The following is a 24,688-nucleotide window of genomic DNA, read 5'->3' on the forward strand; positions in this document are numbered from 1 at the left end:
CAGGCAAATGCCGGGATGGTTCCTTTGAAAGGGCACGGCCGATTTCCTTCCCCATCCTTCCCTCACCCGGGCTTGCGCTCCGTCTCTAATGACCTCGTTGCCGACGGGACGTTAAACACTAATCTCCTCCTCCTCCTCCTCCTCCTCGGTTTTCGGAAACCACACGAAGGAAACGTTTGAAGACACCGTCTCTGGCGGGCCGCTTAAACTTAAGCGCGCAGCGTCCTGAGTGGATGATTTTTAATGCTAATTAATTCGGAAACGGCGAAGGTACCAATATTTTTTCTTAACGGTTATTTCTCAGCACGACCTACCCTACAGCACCCTTACAAACTTTCCAGGCTTTTTCTGACCACCCTGTATACTGGGTGTGTCGAAGTTTTTAATGAAACGTCTAGGAGTGATGGATTTCAAAATGGTCAACAACTTTTGTTAGAGAAAAACATGTTAGCTGACACCTGCCCGCAACGCTAGGCGTCCTTCGGTATTCATCGGCCTGGGACGACGAGATTCGCCGAACTAGCAGGGTTTAATGTTTAGGTGTGCTACGTAATATCTACCTCTGTAAACTCATTGAGTTATTTTCAACAAGGAAACCTTAAGAATAATTGTGTCTAAGGAGAAAAAGATATTTTAGTAGCGAATCAGGAACCTTATACTTTCATTAAGCCTGCTCCCTTTCGTAATGAGCAGAATACTGGAAAAAAGGCAACACACGAGGTATACGCACAGCGCAGAGTGCCTACGCCCTGCCGCTTCTCAGGGGCATTACATTACACAGGGTCACCTACCGTTGCCGGCAAGTGTCACAGAACAATTTGTCTTTGATAAAAATTGTTCCCCATGACATTATCTAACACCCCCAGGCATTTGTGGCAAAGACTTTGGAACAAACTATTCACATCGCCAGGAAGGATAGTAAATAACGTTTCCGTGCTGGTTGTTTTTTCTCTGCATCTAACAGTCTTCCCACAAACACGTCACACAGTTTATCACCCTGCACAGTAGTAACAACACCAGTAAGTGGATTACGCCTGTCAGTATAGACACCTCAACATCTGGCCAGCTGCCCAGGGTAAGATGAACATTAATAACTTGCCCCTGCCACGTGGAACTGGAGATGCTGAATTGTGGACATTAAGTCACAAAACTGGTAGTCTATACTGACAGGTGTAGTCTACTTAGTGGTGCTGTTACGACTGTGCAGGAAACTTCAGGCAGTAAATTGAGTGACGTATTTGTGGGAAGACTGTTCGATGCAGAGAAAATACAAACAGCACAGTGATTTGTGTACCATCCAAACATATCTGCATTTACACCTTCAACACCATGCATATTAGTGCATTTTTGTTCTGTTTTCGGAACACACCTTGTAGAGGGTATTTTCTGTTCATTTATTTGTTTTTATTCATTTAAACGCAGAATTTATATTTTTTGTCATTATAATTTCTTTCAGTCTTCTCCCTTTTAGAGGTCTTAGCCCCAAATCTTGATGGCGTATCGTTTGTTTTATTTGCCCAAATTAGCTGGAAACTTGCGTGTGCCTGCTGCAGCCCCCCCCCCCTCTCCGCCCCCCAGAGCACCTGAATAATAATATAGTTCTGATTAAATTAATCATCACACTTCCACATTTTCACTCAAATACACTCATTAAATAAATCTTTCCATGGAACAAACTTGAACATATATTCTTAAATTCCACATTTCAGACACTGTGCCTAGGAATTCACTGTCTCCTTCTTTTTCTCCTCTTATCATGATCTTGGACATGGGCCTGTTCCGTCTTCTAAGTATCCAGCCATCTTTTGTGGTCTTGCTACTGATCTTGGCCGGTCGATGTGGCCGAGCGGTTCTAGGCGCTTCAGTCCGGAACCACGCTGCTGCAACGGTCACAGGTTCAAATCTTGCCTGCGGCATGGATGTGTGTGATGTCCTTAGGTTAGTTAGGTTTAAGTAGTAAGTCTAGGGGACTGATGACCTCAGCTGTTAAGTCCCATAGTTCTTAAAGCCATTTAAACCATTTTTTTTGAACTGATCTTGTACCTGTAGGTCTAAAATTTAAGGCTTGTTTTGATAGTTTTGAATATGGCACCTTTGTAGATGCTCTAGCTAGGTTTGTCGATTACACTTCGTTTATAACACATATCCCATACCCTACTCCTACGTTTTCATTTCTTAGGCAATCTAACTTTGTACAGATCTTAACTCCTCTTCGAAATCTCGCTTCTTCCGTTTTGATTCTACTTTATTTCGATAGCTATGCTTCAAAAATTTCCGTGAATATTAAAAAGAAGCACATTCAAATAAACTAGTCTGGCTCAATTAATATCATTACGGAATATCATTACGTCAGTCCATTGAGTATATGAAGCAGTGACTGTGTTTTACAGAGTTTAACTCAAATCTTTTAACGGACGCTCCATACCATTAGACCCATTGTCATGCTGCTGTCTGCGCGAACGCTGCTGCAGCTAGGAACTTTTTCCTCAGCGAGTCGAATTACAGCGTGGAGGCGCGTTAATTTACTGAAATAGCTTTGTAAAAATGCAGTGCTAAAAAAAAAGTATCCCTTTTTCGAAACCCCGTCATTATCTCCCATTGGGACGTACAAGTTTGAGATTTGACTCGAACACTCCTACAACTGTCCTCTGCTATGGTGCATAGGCGTAACGTGCTGTGACGTCACCTTCGGGCTCGGCGTCTTTTAAAACAGCAAGGTGTCGACACATGTGCAAAAACGCCCATAGCGCTGATGTTCACGGCATATTTAAGGTGTGTTGGGGATGTCGTATTGGCAACAAATAAAAAAAAAATGGTTCAAATGGCTCTGAGCTCTATGGGACTTAACTTCTAAGGTCATCAGTCCCCTAGAACTTAGAACTACTTAAACCTAACCAACCTAAGGACATCAGACACTTCCATGCCCGAGGCAGGATTTACCTGCGGCCGTAGCGGTAACGCGGTTCCAGACTGTAACGTCTAGAACCGCTCGGCCACCTCGGCCGGCTATTGGCAACAAATATCGACAATTCTGCACACATTATTGTGGATGTGTTACGCGACGGGAAGATCGTCACACCCCCTCTTACCCACATTTCAACATCACATAAGGGGTGTCGGAGGGGTTACCTGCTCTCCGTCGCTAGAGCAGCAGCGACGCACCACTAGGCTGTATGCAAGTCGACGTCTCTGACAAGAAAATTTTTAATGTGTTCAAGAAACATACGTGGGTGGGCCGAGGGTGCTGCCGAACTGCTGGGTACCCTTTGTGTTTTATTCAAGCAAATGTCGATGTTGCACCCCACCGTGATCACGCCACAGGGGGAAACGAAACGGGAGGGATAAAAGAAAATAAAGTCCCTTTACTGTTTCGGATCACATTTAAATTTCGTCGAATGATTTTGAACGAACCCTTTCGGTTCCACCCTGAATACCAGAGAAAAAACTGCATTCGCACTACGCTCCAAAGGAGACAGATCACGTTAAATGGGGGTTGCAGTGCCACGATGTCCTTTGAGTGGGGCTGAATCGTCCGGATGGCTGTCAGCAGTGTCGAACGTTGGCAAGAACGTCGGCGCGTTGCTCACCGCACTGCGAACTGTCGTTTTGGAGCGCGAAATATGTGGAAATCAACGCCCAAAGGAAAGGAGCAGTTTCAATGACGCCATGGTTCTGGCCTCTATCGCAGAGGCGTCAAACGAAAGGGTGAAATGTGCGTATGAGAAGGTGTGGCGACCTTTCCATCGTACGACTTGTCCACCATGGCGTTGGGCAGAGTTGTGGTGAACTTTAGTGCCAATGAGACATCATTAACGTACATTACAACTCACATGACCTCCTGTGCTCTGGCCTTTCTTCCGCATCTTGCTGACTGAAGCATCGCCGCAATCGAGGGTGACGTCACAGGGCGCCACGCTTTTGCACCATTGTAGAGTGAGGTTGTAAGCAACTTCGACCCAAATTGCAAAGTGTTGCGTCATAATGGGAGACATCACGTGCTTTTGAAAGGGTGATACTTTTTCCTCGGTGTATTAATACATGTTTTACCCACCGTCTGTAGCCTAATTCTGTTATTTGGCAACATTTCTCCAAACCGCCTTGGCCTTATGACATAGAGGAAATAAAATAGTAGCACGGAGAGCCGATATGAGTGGACAGCCACTATGGCATGTGTATTTGGATTCGGCGCATCTTCATTTTTGGCCTTTCTTGTCACTATCCTCACCCCCTCTTCCTCCCAGTCGTGCAACGGACCGGAATTTGTGTACCCACATGTGTGCTCTAGAGTCATCCCATGAAAAATAGTATGAACGTTTTAGCAGTACAGCTATGGGGAGACGTGGTGACCAACGTGTTGTTTGCCTAAAAACCACATCCAGTCTGGTCGGAACACCGGCTCTGCTGGGCGGATTCGATCTGAGGATGGCATCTCGGAAGCGGCGTGGTAAGCCGCTCGCCTATGCGGACGGGCCAATATAATTTCTTTCCGTATCTGGTTACAAACGTCTCTTAGCACTTAAGGATAATGTACGGGACAGTGAAATGAAAACGAGATGGATGGAAAAAAGCAACCAGACGGTCACGAATGTCTTTCTTCATGGGTCGAAAGAACCTGAGCAAAATGTGGATGGAGTATTAAGATTCAATGGAAGCTCTTACATATCTTAATACAGTCCCGATTTCTCCCTACACGATTATCATATTACTGGAGCCATGAATAAAGACATTCGTGGCTGTCGATTTACTTCGAAGAGATGGATGCCTGGGTCCACTCACTGTTCCGCAGGCTACCGTAAACATTTTTCCATGAAGGGATGGACTGTCTTGTCTCTCAATGGACTAATTACTTTTGAAATACTAGATAGCTTACTTACTTTTTGTCCGTCTGTCTCGTACTCATTTAGCTGCCCATTGTAACTCTCGTGTCAATTTTCCTTTATAAATAGTACGTAACAGTCCGAGTTACAGTTAATTTTTGTTCTGCTAGAGGTAACAACCGCTAAAAAGTAAAATAATATTAACGCCAGGTCGAGATAGCAGAGCATACGAGGAACCAGTGAATGGAGCTACTTCGTAATGACATAACGTTTCCGCCACGAACAGCGGAAACTTTCTACCCTTCAGTAGAAACGTAAATAAATTGCGATTTGTGCTATTTTTATTTCAATAACTCAAGCAACAACAAGCTGATAAAAATTCTTAATACGCCTCTATCTGTAGATACTTGTGGGAGAAGATTTCTGTTCGGTTTTCTGACACCTGCTGCTGTCGTGTTCAGGAGGTCGCGGCACTTGGAGGCGCTACCTGACGCTGGCCAACATCCTGCGCGAGTTCAACCCGCGCCTGAGGGGCTTCGCGCTGCGGCCGGCCGAGACGGGCACCCCGCTGGCGGGGCTCAACCTGGCCGAGAACGGCGCCCTGGACGACTCGCTGATCCACCAGGCGCGCCGGCTCGTGCTCATGCTGCGCAGGGACCCCTTCGTCGATGTGGGCAAGCACTGGAAGGTACCTCCAACACCGCAGTGCGGCACTTGCCGCGCGCCGCAGCGAAACGACTGAGTATCTCTGCAGCCCTTTATAAATACTAGTAGACACAATGTTTTTCTCTACACGAAACTGATTTAGGGTCTATGTCTACAGTGGCGGTTTGCATGGTGACCTCATACTACTATGTAGAATGGGCTCTTTAGTATATTTTCTGGAGACCAATGTCTTTAGTTGGACTGATATGAGAATCTTTTATTGTCCTGAATACTCATATTTGCTGTTTTTTTGATAAGAATGTATACGAGTGGAGGCTTTTAATATGGTAGAGCAAATGCAACAGCTGCCCCTCTTTCTGTTCAACTGGTCGGTGTCCAGCTTCGGTAAGTGATTCTGCTCACTGAATCAGAGGTTGAGAATTACTGTTGCCAGATCAGTTTCAATTCGTGTTACGAGAAAAATTGGTCACATCGTTTTAGCACTGATAAATTACGTGCGTAAGTGCATTAAGGCACTTTATGCTTTCAGTTTTTTAAACCAAATCAGTCACAGGCCACACAATTAATTTTTTTAACCCGCCAGTCTTCGGGTAGGGTCTTGTGTCAGCCTATCCACCTGAATTATCAGCTTCACTAAATCTTCGCAATTACAGGGTGACACACGGGAGATGGACGGTTTTTAATGAAATAATACTCAGACAACTTTAAAATCAATGCATGTTTATTTACACAAAATCAAAGCTCATTATTTGTCATTTTAGTTAACAAAATTATTTGTGAAAAATAATGTCGTCAGGGTGATGTCCATCATTTCGAATGCAGGACTCAAGTCTCTTCTCAAAATCATCCATCACACGGACTAAAATCTCTTCGGGGATGGCAGCAATTTCTTGAATGATTGCATTCTTAAGCTCGTCCAAATTTAGTGGTTTGTGGTTATAGACAGTTCTTAAGATACCCCCACAGAGAAAAGTCACATACTGACAAGTCGGGAGACATGGGAGGCCGAGGAACATTAGCAAAACGTGAGATAATCCGGCCAGAAAACATGCGTCTAAGAACTGTCATTGAGGTGTTTGCGGTGTGCGATGTTGCCCCATCCTGCTGGAACCAAACGCGTTTTAAAGGGATTCGTCGTCTTCTTAGTTCTGGTTTCAAGTATGTTTCAAGCATACGATTGTAACGAACCGAATTAACAGTAACTGTGGCTCCGTTCTCTTAAAAAAAAAGGTCCAATAATGCCAACAGAGCCAAGAGCACACCAGACTGTTACTTTTTCTGAGTGTAGAGGACGCTGGTGGATAAGGTGTGGATGCTCTGGAGCCCAGTAACGTAGTTTTTGCTTATTCACGGCCCCGTTTAAATGAAAATGAGCTTCATCACTCATCAATAAAATTTGACTTTCATTCGATACCAAAATCACTTGCATTCTGTAAGCGAAGTCTTCTCGTACAGCAAAATCAGTTTCCTTAACTTGTTGGACAATGAGCATTTTGTAGGGATGGAATTTTAATTCTTTATGCAAAATTCGTCTAACCGACTCACGATTGATTCGTAACTCACTAGCATGACGTCTAGCTGACCGGCCTGGGCTTCTGACTGCCGCTTGCCTTACCCTTTCAACATTTTCTGGTGTCGTTACTCTGCGTCTTGGGCCAGGGTGCTTCTTATGCAGTATGTTTCCAGTTGATCTGAAGTTTTCCAACCATCTGAGGATTGTGTTATTGCTCGGAACAGCTCCATGTCGACCGCCATTAAACCGCGCACGAAACAATCGCTGCGTAGCAATAATAGACTCACCACTTTTAACGAAACTGTCATAGACAAACACTCGACGTCACAAGTCCCACTGCTCCATAGTGACTGAGTAAATGAAATGGTGTCTTGTGTGGATCAGAACTGAAGGTGTCAATGCATTCTGCCGTGTTTAATCGCCTGTACTAGCTTACCTATATCTTCCAAATCAAGTATCATCTATTCTTCTGTCATGTCATCAGACAGTGCCTCTCACTCCCAAGGGTCTTCCATGTATTCTTTCCACCTACTCGCTCTCTCCTCTGCCTTTAACAGTGGAATTGTTCACGTAGTCTTAATTTGGACGGCTTCGGTTTCAGTTTCACCGAACGTTGTTTTGACTGTTCTGCATGATGGCTTAGTTCTTCCAATGAAAGTTTCCTTTTCGACATCTTCATATTTTTATTGCAGTCATTTTACCTTAGCTTCGCTGTGCTTCCTTTTTATTTCATTCGCAATTGGCTTATATTTTTTCACTCCTTTTTTTCTCTAAACGATTTTGTACTTCCTTCTTTCTTAGATAAGTGAAGTATGTATTCTTTTATTCAACCTTTCTTCGCATTATCTTTCTTGTACCTATTAAGTCTGCTCAATTTGACCTATTGTCCTTTTTAGAGATATCGATTTCTCATCAACTGAACTGCCTACAGAGTATTCACTAACGCAATCTCTACAGCCAAACAAACCTTCAGAAACCGATCATATATCAGTAATACCGTATCCCACTTCCTTCCACATAGATACTTCCTATTTATTCTCATACGATTATCAAATTGTAATCAGAGTCAATACCTGTTCCTGGGTACACTGCAATCCAGAATGTCTCTGTGTCATAGTGCCGTAATCCAGCTGGAATGTTCTCTTGTCGCCAGACTTTTTCCAAGTATTCTTCCACTTCTTGTAACTTCTGAATATTGTATTTACTATTAGTCGCTAAAATGCTTGCTGAGTTCAATTAGCTGCTCATTCCTGCTTTCTAATGCATATTACTCTTGGCGCTATCTTCGGTTTCAACTCCTAGTAAAGGATTCCATTCGCCCATGATAATGTTTTCATCTCCCCTTACATTCTGCTACACAATCAATATTCTCAAATATTTTATTTTCCTTTCCTCATTATATTTGTGACCCAAACTTCTTTTTTCAGTGTTGCTTTGATGTCGATTCTGATGAGAACAATCCTATAATTGAACTATTTACAGGAACTCACTCTTTGCCCTAAGTCGCTATTCATGGCGAATCCTACTCCGTTACATCATTTTCTGTAGCTGTTGATGTTACCTCATATTTATCTGATCAGGAACCCTTGCCTTCTTTCCATTTCATTTCACTAACCCCCACTATATCCAGTCCGAGTTTTTGCATTTATCTTTTCAAATTTTCATGTCTCTACCACAAAGTATGGTACGTAACGAATAGGAGGGGAGGGGGGGGGGGGGGGTAGCGCAGAGAAAGAGTTAGTGTGTAGGGTTCAGTGATAGGAATAGGATTATTCTCATTGAAATCGACAGCTAACCATCGCCACAACAATACGTCACGCATAATTGCCAACGTGAGAAGCAAAAGACTAAGAGATTGCAGGTGTGGGAATAATTCAGGGTGCAAAGGGAAATTAAAATGTAATAATCATGTGAAAGAATCGCTGTAATTGGAAAATGAATTAAGTGAGAGTTACGGGAGTATATGGGCTCAACAACAGTAGTAAGAACGGTTAATCGAATTCTCTCAAAATTTCAGCATTTGTTAATTAATACATTCGAAAGACGTGTATGACTACCCCATACGTAGTGATAATTGAGACCTGCAACCTCCAAGCTACACAAAAAGTAGAACTCTCATGTCAGAAAATGACCTGAAAACGCTGCCTGACACATAAAATTTAATACAAATAGTCACTCACACACACACACACACACACACACACACACACACACACACACATTCATAATACAGCAGAACTGAGAAAGATGGACTTCCTTGGTGCTGTTTGAATACTAAAGGCTATTTGAACTATCTCAACCAAAATGTAATTCATGAAAATCATTTTTACATAAGACTACAGTAGTGTGCGAGATTATGCTGCATGTTATCCGATAACAGCAACGGTGAAACAGAACGTGTCCACCTACCTTATCAGCACCTATAACCTGATAGTATGCAAACAGGAACTACTTATTACTAATGTCTCGTGGCTGCAACCCAGTATGTGTGTGACTGTCAATGCATCACAGTTTTTATGGATCGTGAAGATAACTCACAACATATAACAGATGCTTGCCGTGCATCTGTGCAGCGTGGCACGATACAGTGTCTTAAAATCAGAGAATGATGAGGTGTATATCGAGATAGGTACGAAACAAGTGTATTGACAAACAATTATATTGTAAATGAATATAAGGACATGATTTTACAAGTTTTCACGGCTGCACAAACCTACAAGATTCAGATTCATGACAATCAGTCGCAACATAAGGTCTCATCTCACATTTTTGAATAAAGCAAGAACTATTTGATACTTCAGGGAAGGGTGACAACTTTGATTTACAGCATGACGAAGCGGAAAGATAATGTACAGCGCTATAATCAGCTTCCACTCAACGTAGTATGAGCATCCTATGAGCTTCGACTTTACTGTCTGCAAGCACGGGTCCCCACCTCTGCTCGCGGATTAAACGTGACCAATCATTGCCGATATAGCCTCCCCTCTTTAACTAAGCCACTTTGCTGGGTGCCTTGCATCCGTTATTGCCTGTAGAAACATTGGACAGTATTAATAAAACAATACATAATCACGAAATGTTTAAGTTTCTAGCAAGAATAGCACAGACTCTTCGCTTATTGTTAAGGTAGAAAATTCTTCTCAGCAGAACTCTCTCTGCAACAAAAATTGAGTTGAAACACATTTTTAGGTTCATCATTCTTTCTATCCTGAAACTTTCCTCTGCTTCTGGAACCTTTAATAAGAGGATCAAGCATATTATCTGCAATATACTGAAAAATGCAGAACTCGTGATACATTTGATACTGAAACAACCTAAACTTTACATACAATATCACTTAAAATGCCACATACATACATATGTTCCAAACAACATATGAAAAAAGTTACACAAGTTAGCATTTTAATAATGGTCAGATTCGTTAGTGTTCTTTCTCACTGATTTGTGATTTTTTTTTAGCTTATATGACCATTTAATTTCCTCACAGTCTTGTCCAAGTTCCTCCTCTTAACATCCTACTCTACCTCTTTTTCATCCTTTCCTTCCTCCTAATTCCATCTCCCGCACCCCCAGAAGTTTTCCACAATTTCTCCTTCACTTATTCAGATATGGAGTTTAAAACATGAACGTAGATTTACTGATCTGCAAATATCAAGATGCATTAATCAACAGTTCATATAACAATAACTGTGATTCCAAAACCATTTCTTTTCAGAAAAATTATCATTCTGTGTGTATGTATGTATGTATGTGTGTGTGTGTGTGTGTGTGTGTGTGTGTGTGTGTGTGTGTGTGAGTGTTTTACTTATTCCTTGACAATTCTTACACCAAATGTTTTAGACCTCCATTGCGTTTAGGTGCACAACACGTTTCATTTCACTCCATATGGTCCAAGGTACGCAGCAATAACACTTGTACATGAATGAGTGCCCTTTGCCCAATTCGTTGTTTGATCTCAGTAACACATTCTCTCTCACTCTGAAAGTTTTCACTAGAACTTTTTTCTTACGACTTTTTTGCATGTCTCCTGATATCTTGCTGATATTTCCCTATGCTAACCTCACTACATTACCATGCCTCACTTCCTTGGAAGCAGGCAGTGATGGATTTTCCTGTATGTTGCTCGTTGAAGCTGATTGTTTAATACTAAAACTGGTAGCAAAGATTTCAAATCGTTTGGCAGTTTATTCATGACTTTTTCAAACAAATACATATATTAATGTCAAGATCTATAACAAAGTTGGAACTACAGTCTACACAGTTGAACAAGCACTTTCAGACTCACTCATTGTCAGAGGTACTGGATGCTGCATGGTATGATGACATGTAAATTGTCTTTATCCTTCCATTATATAAAGCGCATGTCCAAACTACTGACGTGGCCTGTGGACAATTATCCGATATTAATTTGTCAACATGACCAACCATATTTAGAAACTGATTTAGAAATGTGTGTACAATAGCCTGACCAGCAGCTCTCCCTACTAGTGTGAGTGATACAAATTTGAAAGTCAACTAAACAGCAACAAAGTTCTCGGAAGAGGACCAAATAAATCATCTGCCGCAGCTTCTCTCAGTGCCGATGGAATGATCGAAAATGAAGGCGCATGATTCGACAGTGTCTGTAGTTTTAGCTTTTGACAACGCTTGCATACAGCCAAAACCTTGTAGATGCATTTCTCCATATTCAGGAAATATCACATCTCATAAAGATTGTGAAAACATTTCCTTGCCTCAGAGTGCGCATAATTCAAGAGAGTGGGCCAAGCCAATTTGATGACTAGTTCGTCAGGAATGCAAACGTCCCAGTGCAAAGTATCTCCACCTCTTTTTCCAAACAAAATATCATCTTTTACAAATAAAACTACACAACGTCAACGTTGTTTTGATTTATCCTCTTCTCCTCTGCCTCATACCATGATGGATCTTTATTCTGCTCCTTAACAATATCATCAAAGTCAACTCGTAATGAAATGATGAAATACATGACACCGAAATTATTTTCCCCAAAACAATCCTCAGTCACATGATTCAAACCTGGATGATATCTTGAAAGAGCATGAGCGAAGACATTATTTCACCAGGAACATACAGAATCCTCAAATTTGACTGTTGGAGATAAAACGACCATCTGGCTAAACGACCATGAATCAACCCTGCACTCATCAAAAATTCCAATGCTCGATAACCTGTATAGAATTTCGTTACCCGTCCATGCAAAAAGTGTCTGAATTTCACAAAATTTCAAACGACAGATAGAGCTTCAAGTTCAAAAACCGAATAGTTAACACTCGCTTCACAAAAATAATGGTATGATGCTCCATCACGTCATCAATACTAAACGCGTAGAAGAGGTCAGCACATGTCTACATCGTAGAACAGTTTCATCTTAAACTAAAATCAATCTGAAGCCCTAGGTGAATCAAAGCATTTGCTTTTTCATATCTCTCACTAAGCAAAAGTTCCCTCTCATATTCACTTCTTCATAGCTATTGATTTTTTTTTGAGTCATCTATCTTTTGACTGGTATGATGCGGTCCGCCAAGAATTCCTCATCTGCGCTGTCCTTTTCATCCCAGAATATCACTTGCAACCTACACATTCAATTATTTACTGGACGTAATCTGGTCTCTGTTTTCTTCTACAGCTTTTACGTTCTACAGATCCCTATTGTACAATAGAAGTTACTCCCTGATATCTTAAAAGATGTCTTATTCTTGTCCCTTGTTCTTGTCAGTGTTTCCTACAGATTCCTTTCCTCGCAATGTCTGCCGAGAACCTCTTCATTTCTTACCGTATCAGGCCACCAGGTGCTCAACATTCTTCTGTAGCACTATTCTCTTCCTCTCCGATTCTCGCACAGTTCATGTTTCGCTAACATACAATACTGTTCTCCAAACGTACATTCTCAGAAATTTCTTCGTCAAATTAAGGCCAGTGTCTGGTACTATCAGGCTTCTCTAAGCCAGAAAAGCACTTTTTGCCAGTCTAGTCCGCTTTTTATGTCCTTCTTTCTCTGTCCGTCGTGGGTTTTTTGCTGCCTGGGTAGCAGAATTTCTTAAAGTCGTCTGCTTCATGATCGCCAGTACTGATGTTAAGTTTCTCGCTATTCTCATTGCTTTCGTCTTTCTTCGATTTACTCTCAATACACATTCTATACTCACTGAGGTCTAATGATTAAGCTTTTCATTCCATTCCTGTAATTTTTATTCACTTTCACTGGGGTTAGCAATGTCATCAGCGAAACTTATCGTTGAAATCTTTTCGCCCTAAATTTTAATTCCATTCTTGAATCTTTTCTTTACTGCCGTCATTGCTTCTTCTATGTGTGGACTGAAGAATAGGGGCGAAAGACTACATCCTTATCTTCCACCCTTTCTAATATGATCACTTCATTCTTGGCCTTCCAGTCTTATTATTCCCTCTTGCTTCTTGTGCATATTGTATATTATCCTTCTTTCCCCATAACTTACACCTATTTTTGTCAGAATTTTGAACATCTTATATTAGTTTACATAGTCGAACGCTTTTTCCAGATCGATAAATCCTATGAACGTGTCTTGCTTATTCTTACTCTTGATTCCGTTATCAACTTCAATGTCGTAATTTCTTCTCTTTACCTTACCTACAGCCAAAATGATCGTCATCAAACAGATCCCAGATTTCTTTTCCGTTCTTCTATATTTTATTCTTGTCAGCAAATTGGATGCGTGACTTATCAAGCTGATTGCGTGATAATTACCGTATTTGTCGGCTCTTGATATCATCTGCATTGTGTTGATGATTTTTTGCAAAAATTTGATGGGAAATCGCCTATCTGACAGATTCTCGCACCAACGTGAATAATAGTTCTGGTGCCACTTTCCCCTTTATTTCAGAAATTGTGATGCAATGTTATCGATCCCAACTTTCTTATCTGATCTTAAGTCTTTTAAAGTCTGGCTCTAATACTGGACCACCTGTCTCTTTCCTGTCAACTCCTGTTTATTCTTTTATCACTTCATCAGACGTATCCTCCCCCTCAGCGAGTCCTTCACTGTACTATTTCCACCTATCCGCTCTGTCTTCTGCGTTCAACAATGGAATTCCCATTGCACTCTTAGTTTCACCGCCCTTGCTTTTAATTTTACAGAAGGTTGTTTTGACTATTATGTATGATAGGTCAGTCCTTCGGACACTCATCTCTTTTTCGATTTCTACACATTTTTCATGTAGGCATTTCGTCTTATCTCCTCTACATTTATTATTTATTTCATTCCTAGGTGACTTGCATTTCTGTGTTCTTGAATTTCCCTGAACATTTTTGTACCTCCTCCTTTCGTCGATCAGCTAAAGTACTTCTTGTGTTACCCATTGTTTCTTCGCAGTTACTGTCCTAGTACCTACTTTCCAACTTCTGTAACTGCCCTTTTTAGAGATGTTCATCCACTTTCGACTGAATTTCCAGCTGAGCTATACATTAATGCCGTATCTACAGCCTTATAGAGCTTCAACTATATCTCTTAATTCGTTAGTACTTCGATATCCCACTTCTTTGCGCACTGATTCTTCGTGACTAGTCTCTTAAACTTCAGCCTACTCTTCATCAGTCGTAACTGGGTGCGCCTTACAATCTGCCATCTGACTTCAGAATCTTTGCCCAACCATACTCCCGACCTTTTCCAATTACACCTCCTCCTCTTGTGTTTCTTGGACGGAGTATTTGCTGTTATTATCTGAAATTTACTCCGAAACTCAGTCAGTCTTTCTCCTCTCTTATTCCTATAGCCAAGCTCATAGTCTGCCATAACCCTTTATTCTACTCCTCCGCCTACAACCGCACTGCAATCGCCCACGACTATTAGATTTTCATTTCCTTTTATTTACTGACTTCACTTTCAGTATCCTGATACACTACTCCTGTCCCTTCATATTGTGCTTGACATCGGCAGTCACCTGAACTGTCTTTGTCCTCACTGGTTTGCTGTCGATTCTGATGAGAACACACTTATTGCCGAACTGTTCACAGTAATTCACTCTGTATCCTACATTCCTATTCATAACGCTTTCTACTACTGTTACATCATTTTCTGCCCTATACTCTTCTTACCATAAATTCTTGTCTTCTTTCCATTTCACGTCAGTGACCCTTACTATATCTAGACTGAGAATTAGCATTTCCTTGTCAGATTTTCTGGCTTCCTTGCCACGCTCAAACTTCTTTCATTCCACGCCTCGACTCGTAGAATCCTACCCTTTCGTTGTTTCGTCAATCTTTTTCTCATGGTCAGTACCTTACCCGTCCCTTAGCGGTATCCTCACGAAGATTGGAATGGAAGACTAGTCAAGAAGCTTTTGCCAATGGAGAAAGCATCACAATGCTTTTCGACAGCAATCCAGATGCCCTCTGGCTGTACATTACATGTCTTTAATGCAATGGTTTTCACTGCCTTCTGCATGCTCATGCCGTTAATCGTAGGTGGTTCTTCCACCTTTTAGGGGCGGTTTGCAGTTCCAAAGGAAAGAGTGTGCCCTGAACATCTGCCCACTTCTCCGTCCTCTTTGACAAGGCCTTTGGCAGAACAAGGGAGTCTTCTCATGCCAGAAGTCTTCAGCCGCCATTGCTAGTGATTTTTATTCAAAATTTAAGCTGAAGTTCGAATTCAGGACCCAGAACATTCTGATCAATTGTCAAAGACGTCACCCCTGGACCACCTGAATTGGCTGCTGACAGCAACTGTTTATCACGTGGCTGTGGGCTTTACACACACTTACACACACTGTTCCATGGATCAGCGGATTGCACCTCCACAATGTGGGCTTCAGAACCTCTGTTTTCTCAGTGACCATCTCGATCTTTTCTCCTATTTCCTCAATTATGACTAAAACGTCTGCTATTCCAACATATCTGCCTCATATAAAAAAATAGTTTCACTGCATTCGGATTCCTCTTCCGGATTCCTCCATATAACATGCCCATACCAGTCGACATGAATCAAATCATCCAGGATCATAATTCCAGCTTCTTTGTGGCCTCAGATCACGGTAATCAAACTAATTTTCGTTCCTACCATGACTCTTTACACCACTACTATCACATTCCAACTCTATTTGTAACCTTTGGACACTGATAAATCACCCTTAACGTGACCTACAAGTTTATTTTGATATAAATGTGAAAGAATTTCATAAGATCAATGTGAATGTACTCAGCAGTGCAGTTTGACTCTGTCTTGGGTTGCCTCAGACCAGTATGCAGACAAAAAGATGTGCCTAAATTAATCATACGATTCACAACTCATAATTAACATATGTACGTGCACAACAGACTCACTTTCCAAATAACAACACACAAATTCAATGTTATGACCAGTGGCCATGTTGAAGGCAGTGAAAAATTACTGAAACCAAGCATGAGTATGATTATTCTTTGATGTATTTCTGAAACCTAAAACCCTTTAATGGATAACAAACCATCGTAATCCCTTGCAATGGCTTCACAGTGTGTATTTTCATGATCGAAATGACCACTTCTCGTCTGATAATGAGATGCAGTATCTGAGGCATCTTCATGACCTGAATCCAGATCATCAGCAGGTACATGACCTATTTCACAACAGCGACATTAAGCACAAACTTCACTTAACTTTTCGTCAGTCTTAGACACTCTCTATTACTCACCCTGATTCCTCTCTTCTCATGCTAATTCCCATCTGACATTCTTTAAACCCTAACAAGGACGTTGCCTCTTCAGACTCACCGACATCTACTCGTATAGCACCCCTGGAAAGACACTCAGGATTAACGACTATTTGTGCAACAGTAGTACTAAATCAACGATTTTCATAACTGCTTGTTTAATCCCTCCCCTACTCTCTGATGTATGACTTTCAGAGACCACCTTCAACTCCTGAAAATTCATTTATAAACCCAGCTGTAATACAGCATGACATAAAATTTATTCTTGAATTTGAGTAACAACTTCCTGGGTAGATATCATTTCAAAACTCTGACATTACTGTTATATTCTTTACACATTCCTTCCTTCAATTTTGTAATTCTGCTTGCAGCTATTTAGTCTGTTTATTAATAATCTCCTGAAATATATTCTCACCATAATCAACAGTGGCAGGTTTTCTTTCAACGTTAGAAATTATCTCATCAACATAAGAATGGCACCATCCCCGTAACTGTGCACTAAATGCATTACATTTCCTTGCAACATCTTCATTGCAAGGTTCACATATTTTGTCTGAAGTATGAACCTGTCTCTGCAAAGTAATGACATTAGCTTCTAATTTCTCTGTTAATTCCCTTGTATTAATTTGTACTTTTTCTCCTGCTTTCTCACCCAATTCCTTATTATTACCTTTGCTTATCTTCAGACTAATCTCCACTCTCTAATTAAGTCACTTCACATCAGCTCTGAATTCATTTTTTTGCTTGCATCTTGTTTTTCATCAAGTCTTTTTGTATTGGTCTCTAACTTCCTTATGGATGGCAGCAAAAAATTATGGGAACAGGCTGATGAATCGTAAGTGTAGGAACTGAAGTGTTACTCTGCTGTTCAGTCTGAACAGGATAAGCTGCAGAGGTTCCAGAGGCTCCTACTGATGTACCATAACTAGTAGATTCAATTGACAGAACCACAACAGATTCAAGTGTTCCATCAATCCAAGATTATGATATTAACCCCTTGATTCACAAAACAAACTTTTTGGGTACAAAAACTTCCATCTTGATCAACTTACATCTTAACTGAACCACTGTGAGAACAACTGGCACATTCTGGTATAGCACCAGTATGGAAAATACCTCAATCAGAAATTTCCATCAACTAAGATTTATCACCTCTTTGTTGGTGTTTCCCAAAATGCACCCTTGTTGCCTCACTCTGGCTAAATGTAGGCTTCTCCATTATGCACTGAGTAATGTCACCACCAAGGAGCAATCAACAGCTTCAAAGACACACATCAAAGTTTGACACAACAAACTGGGTACATTCCATAAAAAATTCTCAGAAAACAAATCATCCAAGAAGACTCAAACAATTCTTCACAAAGTGCCTAATTATTAAGACAAGGAATATAACTGCTCAAAATTTCTCCTCAGTACCATAGACCAGAATCAACATCAGAAATTCATTTAAGGATTCAAAATATGAAAATGACTTAATACTCAACATACTACTGTAGTAATGAAATATTAAAAAAACCTTGCAATTTATTCCACAAGAGTGTTACCTGAACATCCACAAGAGCCCCAAATAGTCTTAAGCCTCTACCTATCTCCTCCACATAACAGCAGATCCTGATTCACTTACAAAAAAATTTAAAGTCCCGAAAACTTATCAAGCAGACAAGTAAATAAATACAGGTAAACTACAGTAAGTTCAATGTCTTTAACATCTCTTAATCAACTAGAAATACCTCCTCAATGGAGTCTGTATGTCAATTCCTTTAACAGAAAATTTATGGGGTGGGGAGGGGGAAGATGAATTTCTCAAACCTACAACTCAAGTCATAGAAACTGATTCTTAAAGAAAGATTCCAACACTGACTCACAGTACTATTAAATTCTGCATGACGCCCATACAGTTCGACACATGGATCCTCTTACTAATACTTGAATCATGAATAAATAAATTCCAACATTTTCCTCAGGTAAAAAATATCGTTGTAATTAGTCAACATCAATCAGCGAAAGGAGACCTCACAAACAGCTAGGTAGTTGAAGGAGAAACAAACAGAAATCTCATACTCATTACAAAGTGAACTTCCCTGTATTTTAAAAATAAATGACAGGTCTTCAGAGCATAAAATTGAACAAAATTTTAATTACAACCCAAGTCCACCACATTCCACAAAATCACCACTTTGTGTTGCTTTATCATCAGTATATCAGCAATAAATAATTTGATATGGTCTTCACTCTTTTTCTAAACAACTTACAGCAATTTTTCCTCTTCATTTCTACTTCATCAACACAAAACATTTAACCACATAAATATCATACCCAAAAGAACAGATAAAATGGAAATACTCAGTAATTTGATTTCAAAACATGAATGTAAATGTGAAGTTGTACGTTGTCATCACAAGTAACACAACCATGCAGTTAAAGACTTAAAGCAATAATAAACATCACAGTTAAGATGTGTACGTTTTAACTAATCAGAAAAAATTCATACCGGCAAAAGATGCTGGCAGGATACCCAGTATTGAAAAATATGGGCAGATATGGTAAGAAACACATTAAATGGAAAAAAACTGTAGCTAGTAAATGACCAGCAAATTCATAGGAACGAAAAATTCTGGCAGGGTCAGCAAAACTGTGTTATGATAAAAAGCAATGACTAGACTCATAAGTAGTAATAATTAAGTCCTGAAACCACGTGATTCAAAGAGTATAAATCTTACACCCAGATCATAATTTGGATACGCTGTAAGACTCTTAAAATTTAGTAGAAATAATCACATACACACGCCGTTTCATAATGCAGCAGAAACGAGCTTCCATAGTTAGTATCTGAGTACCTGAACAGTGATTCCTTAAAGATTGCTCCGAAAGTGAACATGTTTTAGCTTCTTGATTATAGCACCTAACTGTGCAATGAGGATATCTCCCCAGTTTTATAACTGTTGTCTTGAAGTACAGCATCAGAGCAAAAATTTAATTCATAAATATCATTTATACATAAGATCAAGACCGTGTGAGAGATTATTTTGCACTAGATCTGATAAACAGCAATCGCTGAACAGCACCAGTTGACCTACGTTATCAGCACCTTTAACTTGACAGCATGGAAAGAAGAACTACATATCACTAATGTCACATGACCACAAGTCAGTATGTGACTGTCGATACATCAGAATATTGATGGGTCTTGAGGCTAGCCCGCAACATGTAATAAGATGTCTACCTTGCAATGTGCCATGATCTTGTATCTTAATAACCAAGAATTATATATATATATATATATATATATATATATATATATATATATATATATATATATATATGTGTATGTATGTATATAAGCATAAAGTAGTTTTGCTGTAATCAGAACCATAAGTTGAGAATGTGATGTTTCGATTGCTTGTCGTTAATATGAATCTAATACTTGTAGGTTTGAATAACCACGTGGGTCCATGTGTTCAGTTACCATATAATAGCTTATACTAATTACGAATATATATATATATATATATATATATATATATATATATATATATATATATATATATATATATATATAAAATGTGTAGAAATCGAAAAAGAGATGAGTGTCCGAAGGACTGACCTATCATACATAACAGTCAAAACAACCTTCTGTAAAATTAAAAGCAAGGGCAGTGAAACTAAGAGTGCAATGGGAATTCCATTGTTGAACGCAGAAGACAGAGTGGATAGGTGGAAAGAGTACAGTGAAGGACTCGCTGAGGGGGAGGATTCTTCTGATGAAGTGATAAAAGAATAAACCGGAGTTGACAGGAAAGAGACAGGTGGTCCAGTATTAGAGCCAGACTTTAAAAGACTTAAGATCAGATAAGACAGTTGGGATCGATAACATTGCATATATATATAAAAAGCACCGTCTTCAGGCCACGAGCGGCCTACCGGGACCATCCGACCGCCGGAGGATACGGTCTCAACTTACGGTTCTGATTAAAGCAAAACTACTTTATGCTTCAGGAGAGGGTAAAAACTTTGAATTTACAGTACAGTGAAATGAAGGATTCCGTTCAACGAAGTTACAGCGACCTATGAGCTTCCATTTTACTACACGCCCCATTCCCGCTCACGGAATAATGACAACCAAGCAATGGTAATACAACCTCAGCATTTTAACTAAGCTCCCCCACAGCAAGCAAACTGAAATGGTATCATCCAGTCCTTTATTCAATGAAGAATCTTCATAACATCATTGGCCTCAATGAAACAAAACTCGGATCTCCCTTCAACAGCACAGACAGCCTCCAGCTACAGCACCAGAAACTAGTACCCAACGAAAGATAGAAAGTAGAGTGGCGATCACTCTTTCAAACAACGACCTAGTGGCCTGCAGTCTAGGGACGAGTTACTTTGGTCGAAAACAAAATATACATAATTTCTTCAGTGACCATGCAGTAATTTTGATGTAGTTCTTGTATCGATTAATCGAAACTGATCATAGAAGACTCACATAAATTATTGCGAAGATAAATGATGCGATTTACTAATATCAAAATGTAATGTGAAGTGATGAATGAACAGCCAACTTCCACATTTTTCAAAAATCACCAGAGGAGGAGTTATTGTTCGGAATATTACTACTGGGTGACACCATTGTGGGACAGAGATTTCGAATTCAGATACATGGTAATAACCCTTACTGAAGAGCAGATATATGCTCATATCAGAATTTAGTCCTAATGAAGAGTAGACTGAAGTCCAAGAGAATCGCCTGGGAGATTGTATGTTGAAAGGAGTGGAGTAATGAAATACTGAGGAATGAAGACAATCGTTTGAAGTTTTCTAAGGTTATAGTTAATGCGATAATGAATACCACGACAGCCAGTTCAGTTGAAGACAAATTGACATCTCTAAAGAGGAAAGTTACCGAAGTTGGACAGATAAGGTTAACTATAAAGAAGTTTTTGGTGCGAAAAAATGTATTTCAACTAATCGATGAAGCAAGGAAGTAAAAATTTTCGGGCAGAGATGGAATTACAGTGATGTAAGTCACGAATGAAATAAACAGGAAGTTCCTGGTCAAAATAAGTCGACTGGTATTAAACATAGGACTTAATCTGAACAAGAAATTTCTGAGAAGGTACATTTGGAGCACAGCATTGCATCCAAGCGATTCAAGAGTTGTTAGATAACTGAAAAAGAGGAAAACAGATCCGTTTGAGATGGAGTGCTGTAGAAGATTCTTGAAAATTTGATGGGTTGGTAAGATAATAAATAAGGAGGTTGCTCATAGAATCATCGAGGAGAGTGTGTCAAAAGCTTTTATAGGGCAGGTTGATAGGTCAGGTGTTGAGACATAGAAGAGTGTTTACATGATACTTGTGGGAGTTGTATGGATAAAAGACTGCAGTGGCAGTCAAAGACTGGAGTAGTTCAGCGTGTTGGGTGCAGATGCTTCTCGGAGATTAAGGGGATGGCTCAGGAGAGGAATTCGTGGTGACCTCCACAACACAGTGAGGAGACTTCGAAAAAGAAATTTGACTTGGTCTTTTTTTATTTTCATATCATGCAATATCGTACGATGTATATTAATTAAAGAAGTTCCCTAGAAGTCTTTCTGCACCACCATATTAGACGGAAGGAAAATTAGAATTTAACACCCTGTCGACGGTGTAGTCGTTAAAGAAGGCGTACATGGTCGGATTATGATACGATGGCGAAGGAAATCGACAGTGCCCTTTTGAAAGGAACTATCGTTTACCTGGAGCGATTTAGGAAAATCAAAATCTCGATGGTCGTAAGGGGATTTGAACTGTTGTCCTTCACAATGCGAGCCTGATATGCTAACCTCTGTGTAATCTCGCTCGGTCACAAAATCAGGTCATGAGGCCTGAACTGCTGGAACATATTCTGTGTTAAACTATTGTCGTTACTTGTAAACTGTCGCTGTCTTGGTTTGGAAGATATGTTTCACTCTTTGGCAGCTTGTGAACATCCTGATCGGCGGCAACGACCTGTGCAACGAGTACTGCCACGTGGACGACGGCAAGGACTCGGCCGACGGGCACCGGCAGCAGCTGGAGGCGGCCCTGCTCTACCTCAAGCGCCACCTGCCGCGCACCCTCGTCAACATCATACACATCCCCAGTAAGCGTCTCAGTCACTGCATTCCACAACTTGTTAGCCTGTTTGATGGTTTGCAACTGAATAAATTTACAGAAGGTAGAAAATCTATATTTATACACTACTGGCCATTAAAATTGCTACACCACGAAGATGACTTGCTACAGACCGAAATTTAACCGACAGGAAGAAGATACTGTGTTATGCAAATGATTAGCTCTTCAGAGCATTCACACAAGGTTGGCGCCGGTGGCGACTCCTACAACGTGCTGGCATGAGGAAAGTTTCCAACCGATTTCTCATACATAAACAGCAGGTGACGGGCGTTGCCTGGTGAAACGTTGTTGTGATGCCTTGTGAAAGAAGGAGAAATGTGTACCATCACGTTTCCGACTTTGATAAAGGTCGGATTGTAGCCTATCGCGAATGCGGTTTATCGTATCGCGACATTGCTGATCGCGTTGGCCGAGATCCAATGACTGTTAGCAGAATATGGAATCGGTGGGTTCAGGAGCGTAATACGGAACGCCGTGCTGGATCCCAACGGCCTCGTATCACTATCAGTCGAGCTGACAGGCATCTTATCCGCATGGCTGTAACGGATCGTGCAGCCACGTCTCGATCCCTGAGTCAACAGATGGGGACGTTTGCAAGACAACAACCATCTGCACGAATAGTTCGACGACTTTTGCAGCAGCATGGACTATCTGGTCGGAGACCATGGCTGCGGTTACCCTTGACGCTGCATCACAGACAGGAGCGCCTGCGATGGTGTTCTCAATGACGAACCTGGGTGCACGAATGGCAAAACGTCATTTTTTCGGATGAATCCAGGTTCTGTTTACAGCATCATGATGTTCGCATCCGTGTTTGGCAACATCATGGTGAACGCACATTGGAAACGTGTATTCGTAATCGCCATACTGGCGTATCACCCGGCGTGATGTTATGGGGTGCCATTGGTTACACGTCTCGGTCACCTCTTGTTCGCATTGACGGCACTTTGAACAGTGGACGTTACATTTTAGATGTGTTACGACCCGTGGCTCTACCTTTCATTCGATTCCTGCGAAACCCTACGTTTGAGCAGGATAATGCACGACTGCATGTTGCAGGTCCTGTACGGGCCTTTCAGGATACAGAAAATGTTGGACTGTTGCCCTGGCCACCACATTCTCCAGATCTCTCACCAATTGGAAACGTCTGGTCAATGGTGGCGCGAGCAACTGGCTCGTCACAATACGCCAGTCACTACTCTTGATGAACTGCGGTGTCGTTTTGAAGCTGCATGGGCAGCTGTATCTGTACACGCCATCCAAGCTCTGTTTGACTCAATCCCCATGCGTATCAAGGCCGTTATTACGGCCAGAGGCGGTTTTTCTGGGTCCTGATTTTTCAGGATCTATGCACCCAAATTGTGTGAAAATGTAATCACATGTCAGTTTTAGTATAATATATTTGTCCAATGAATACCCATTTATCATCTCCATTTCTTCTTGTAGCAATTGTAATGGCCGGTTGTGTATATTTGTAACAAAAATAATAAGAACTGTCAGTACTATGCCCAACGTGACTTGAGGAGGAAAACTTCAGTAGAGGCGATTCTGCATGGGCATTTATCTATGTGAAAGATACTAGGAGCACTGGGTATAAGTGCAGACATTTTATTGTTGATTGAGCAGAGTGTACTAAACAACATTACAGCAGTGTTTACTTCATTTTCAGATTCATAAATATAAATATTACAATTCCCATGTTCTTAGGTTGGGTAATGCCTCCAAGTGTACAGAGTGGTCAATTGATAGTGACCGGGCCAAATATCTCACGGGATAAGCATCAATCGAAAAAACTACAAAGAACGAAACTCGTCTAGCTTGAAGGGGAAAACCAGATGGCGCTATGATTGGCCTACTAG

General features: G+C 40.8%; 1 protein-coding gene across 1 annotated transcript in view; it reads left to right on the forward strand.

Moving 5' to 3' along the window:
* Positions 1–24,688, forward strand: part of LOC124777326 (phospholipase B1, membrane-associated-like) — a 61,744-nt gene that overhangs the window by 13,620 nt on the left and 23,436 nt on the right. The window contains exons 3-4 of the mRNA XM_047252689.1: positions 5,279–5,505; positions 22,635–22,797. Of these exons, the coding sequence (XP_047108645.1) occupies positions 5,279–5,505; positions 22,635–22,797 (390 nt within the window). The remainder of the gene's footprint in view (positions 1–5,278; positions 5,506–22,634; positions 22,798–24,688) is intronic.

This window comes from Schistocerca piceifrons, chromosome 1 (assembly GCF_021461385.2).
Source record: "Schistocerca piceifrons isolate TAMUIC-IGC-003096 chromosome 1, iqSchPice1.1, whole genome shotgun sequence".
NCBI classification, from domain to species: domain Eukaryota; kingdom Metazoa; phylum Arthropoda; class Insecta; order Orthoptera; family Acrididae; genus Schistocerca; species Schistocerca piceifrons.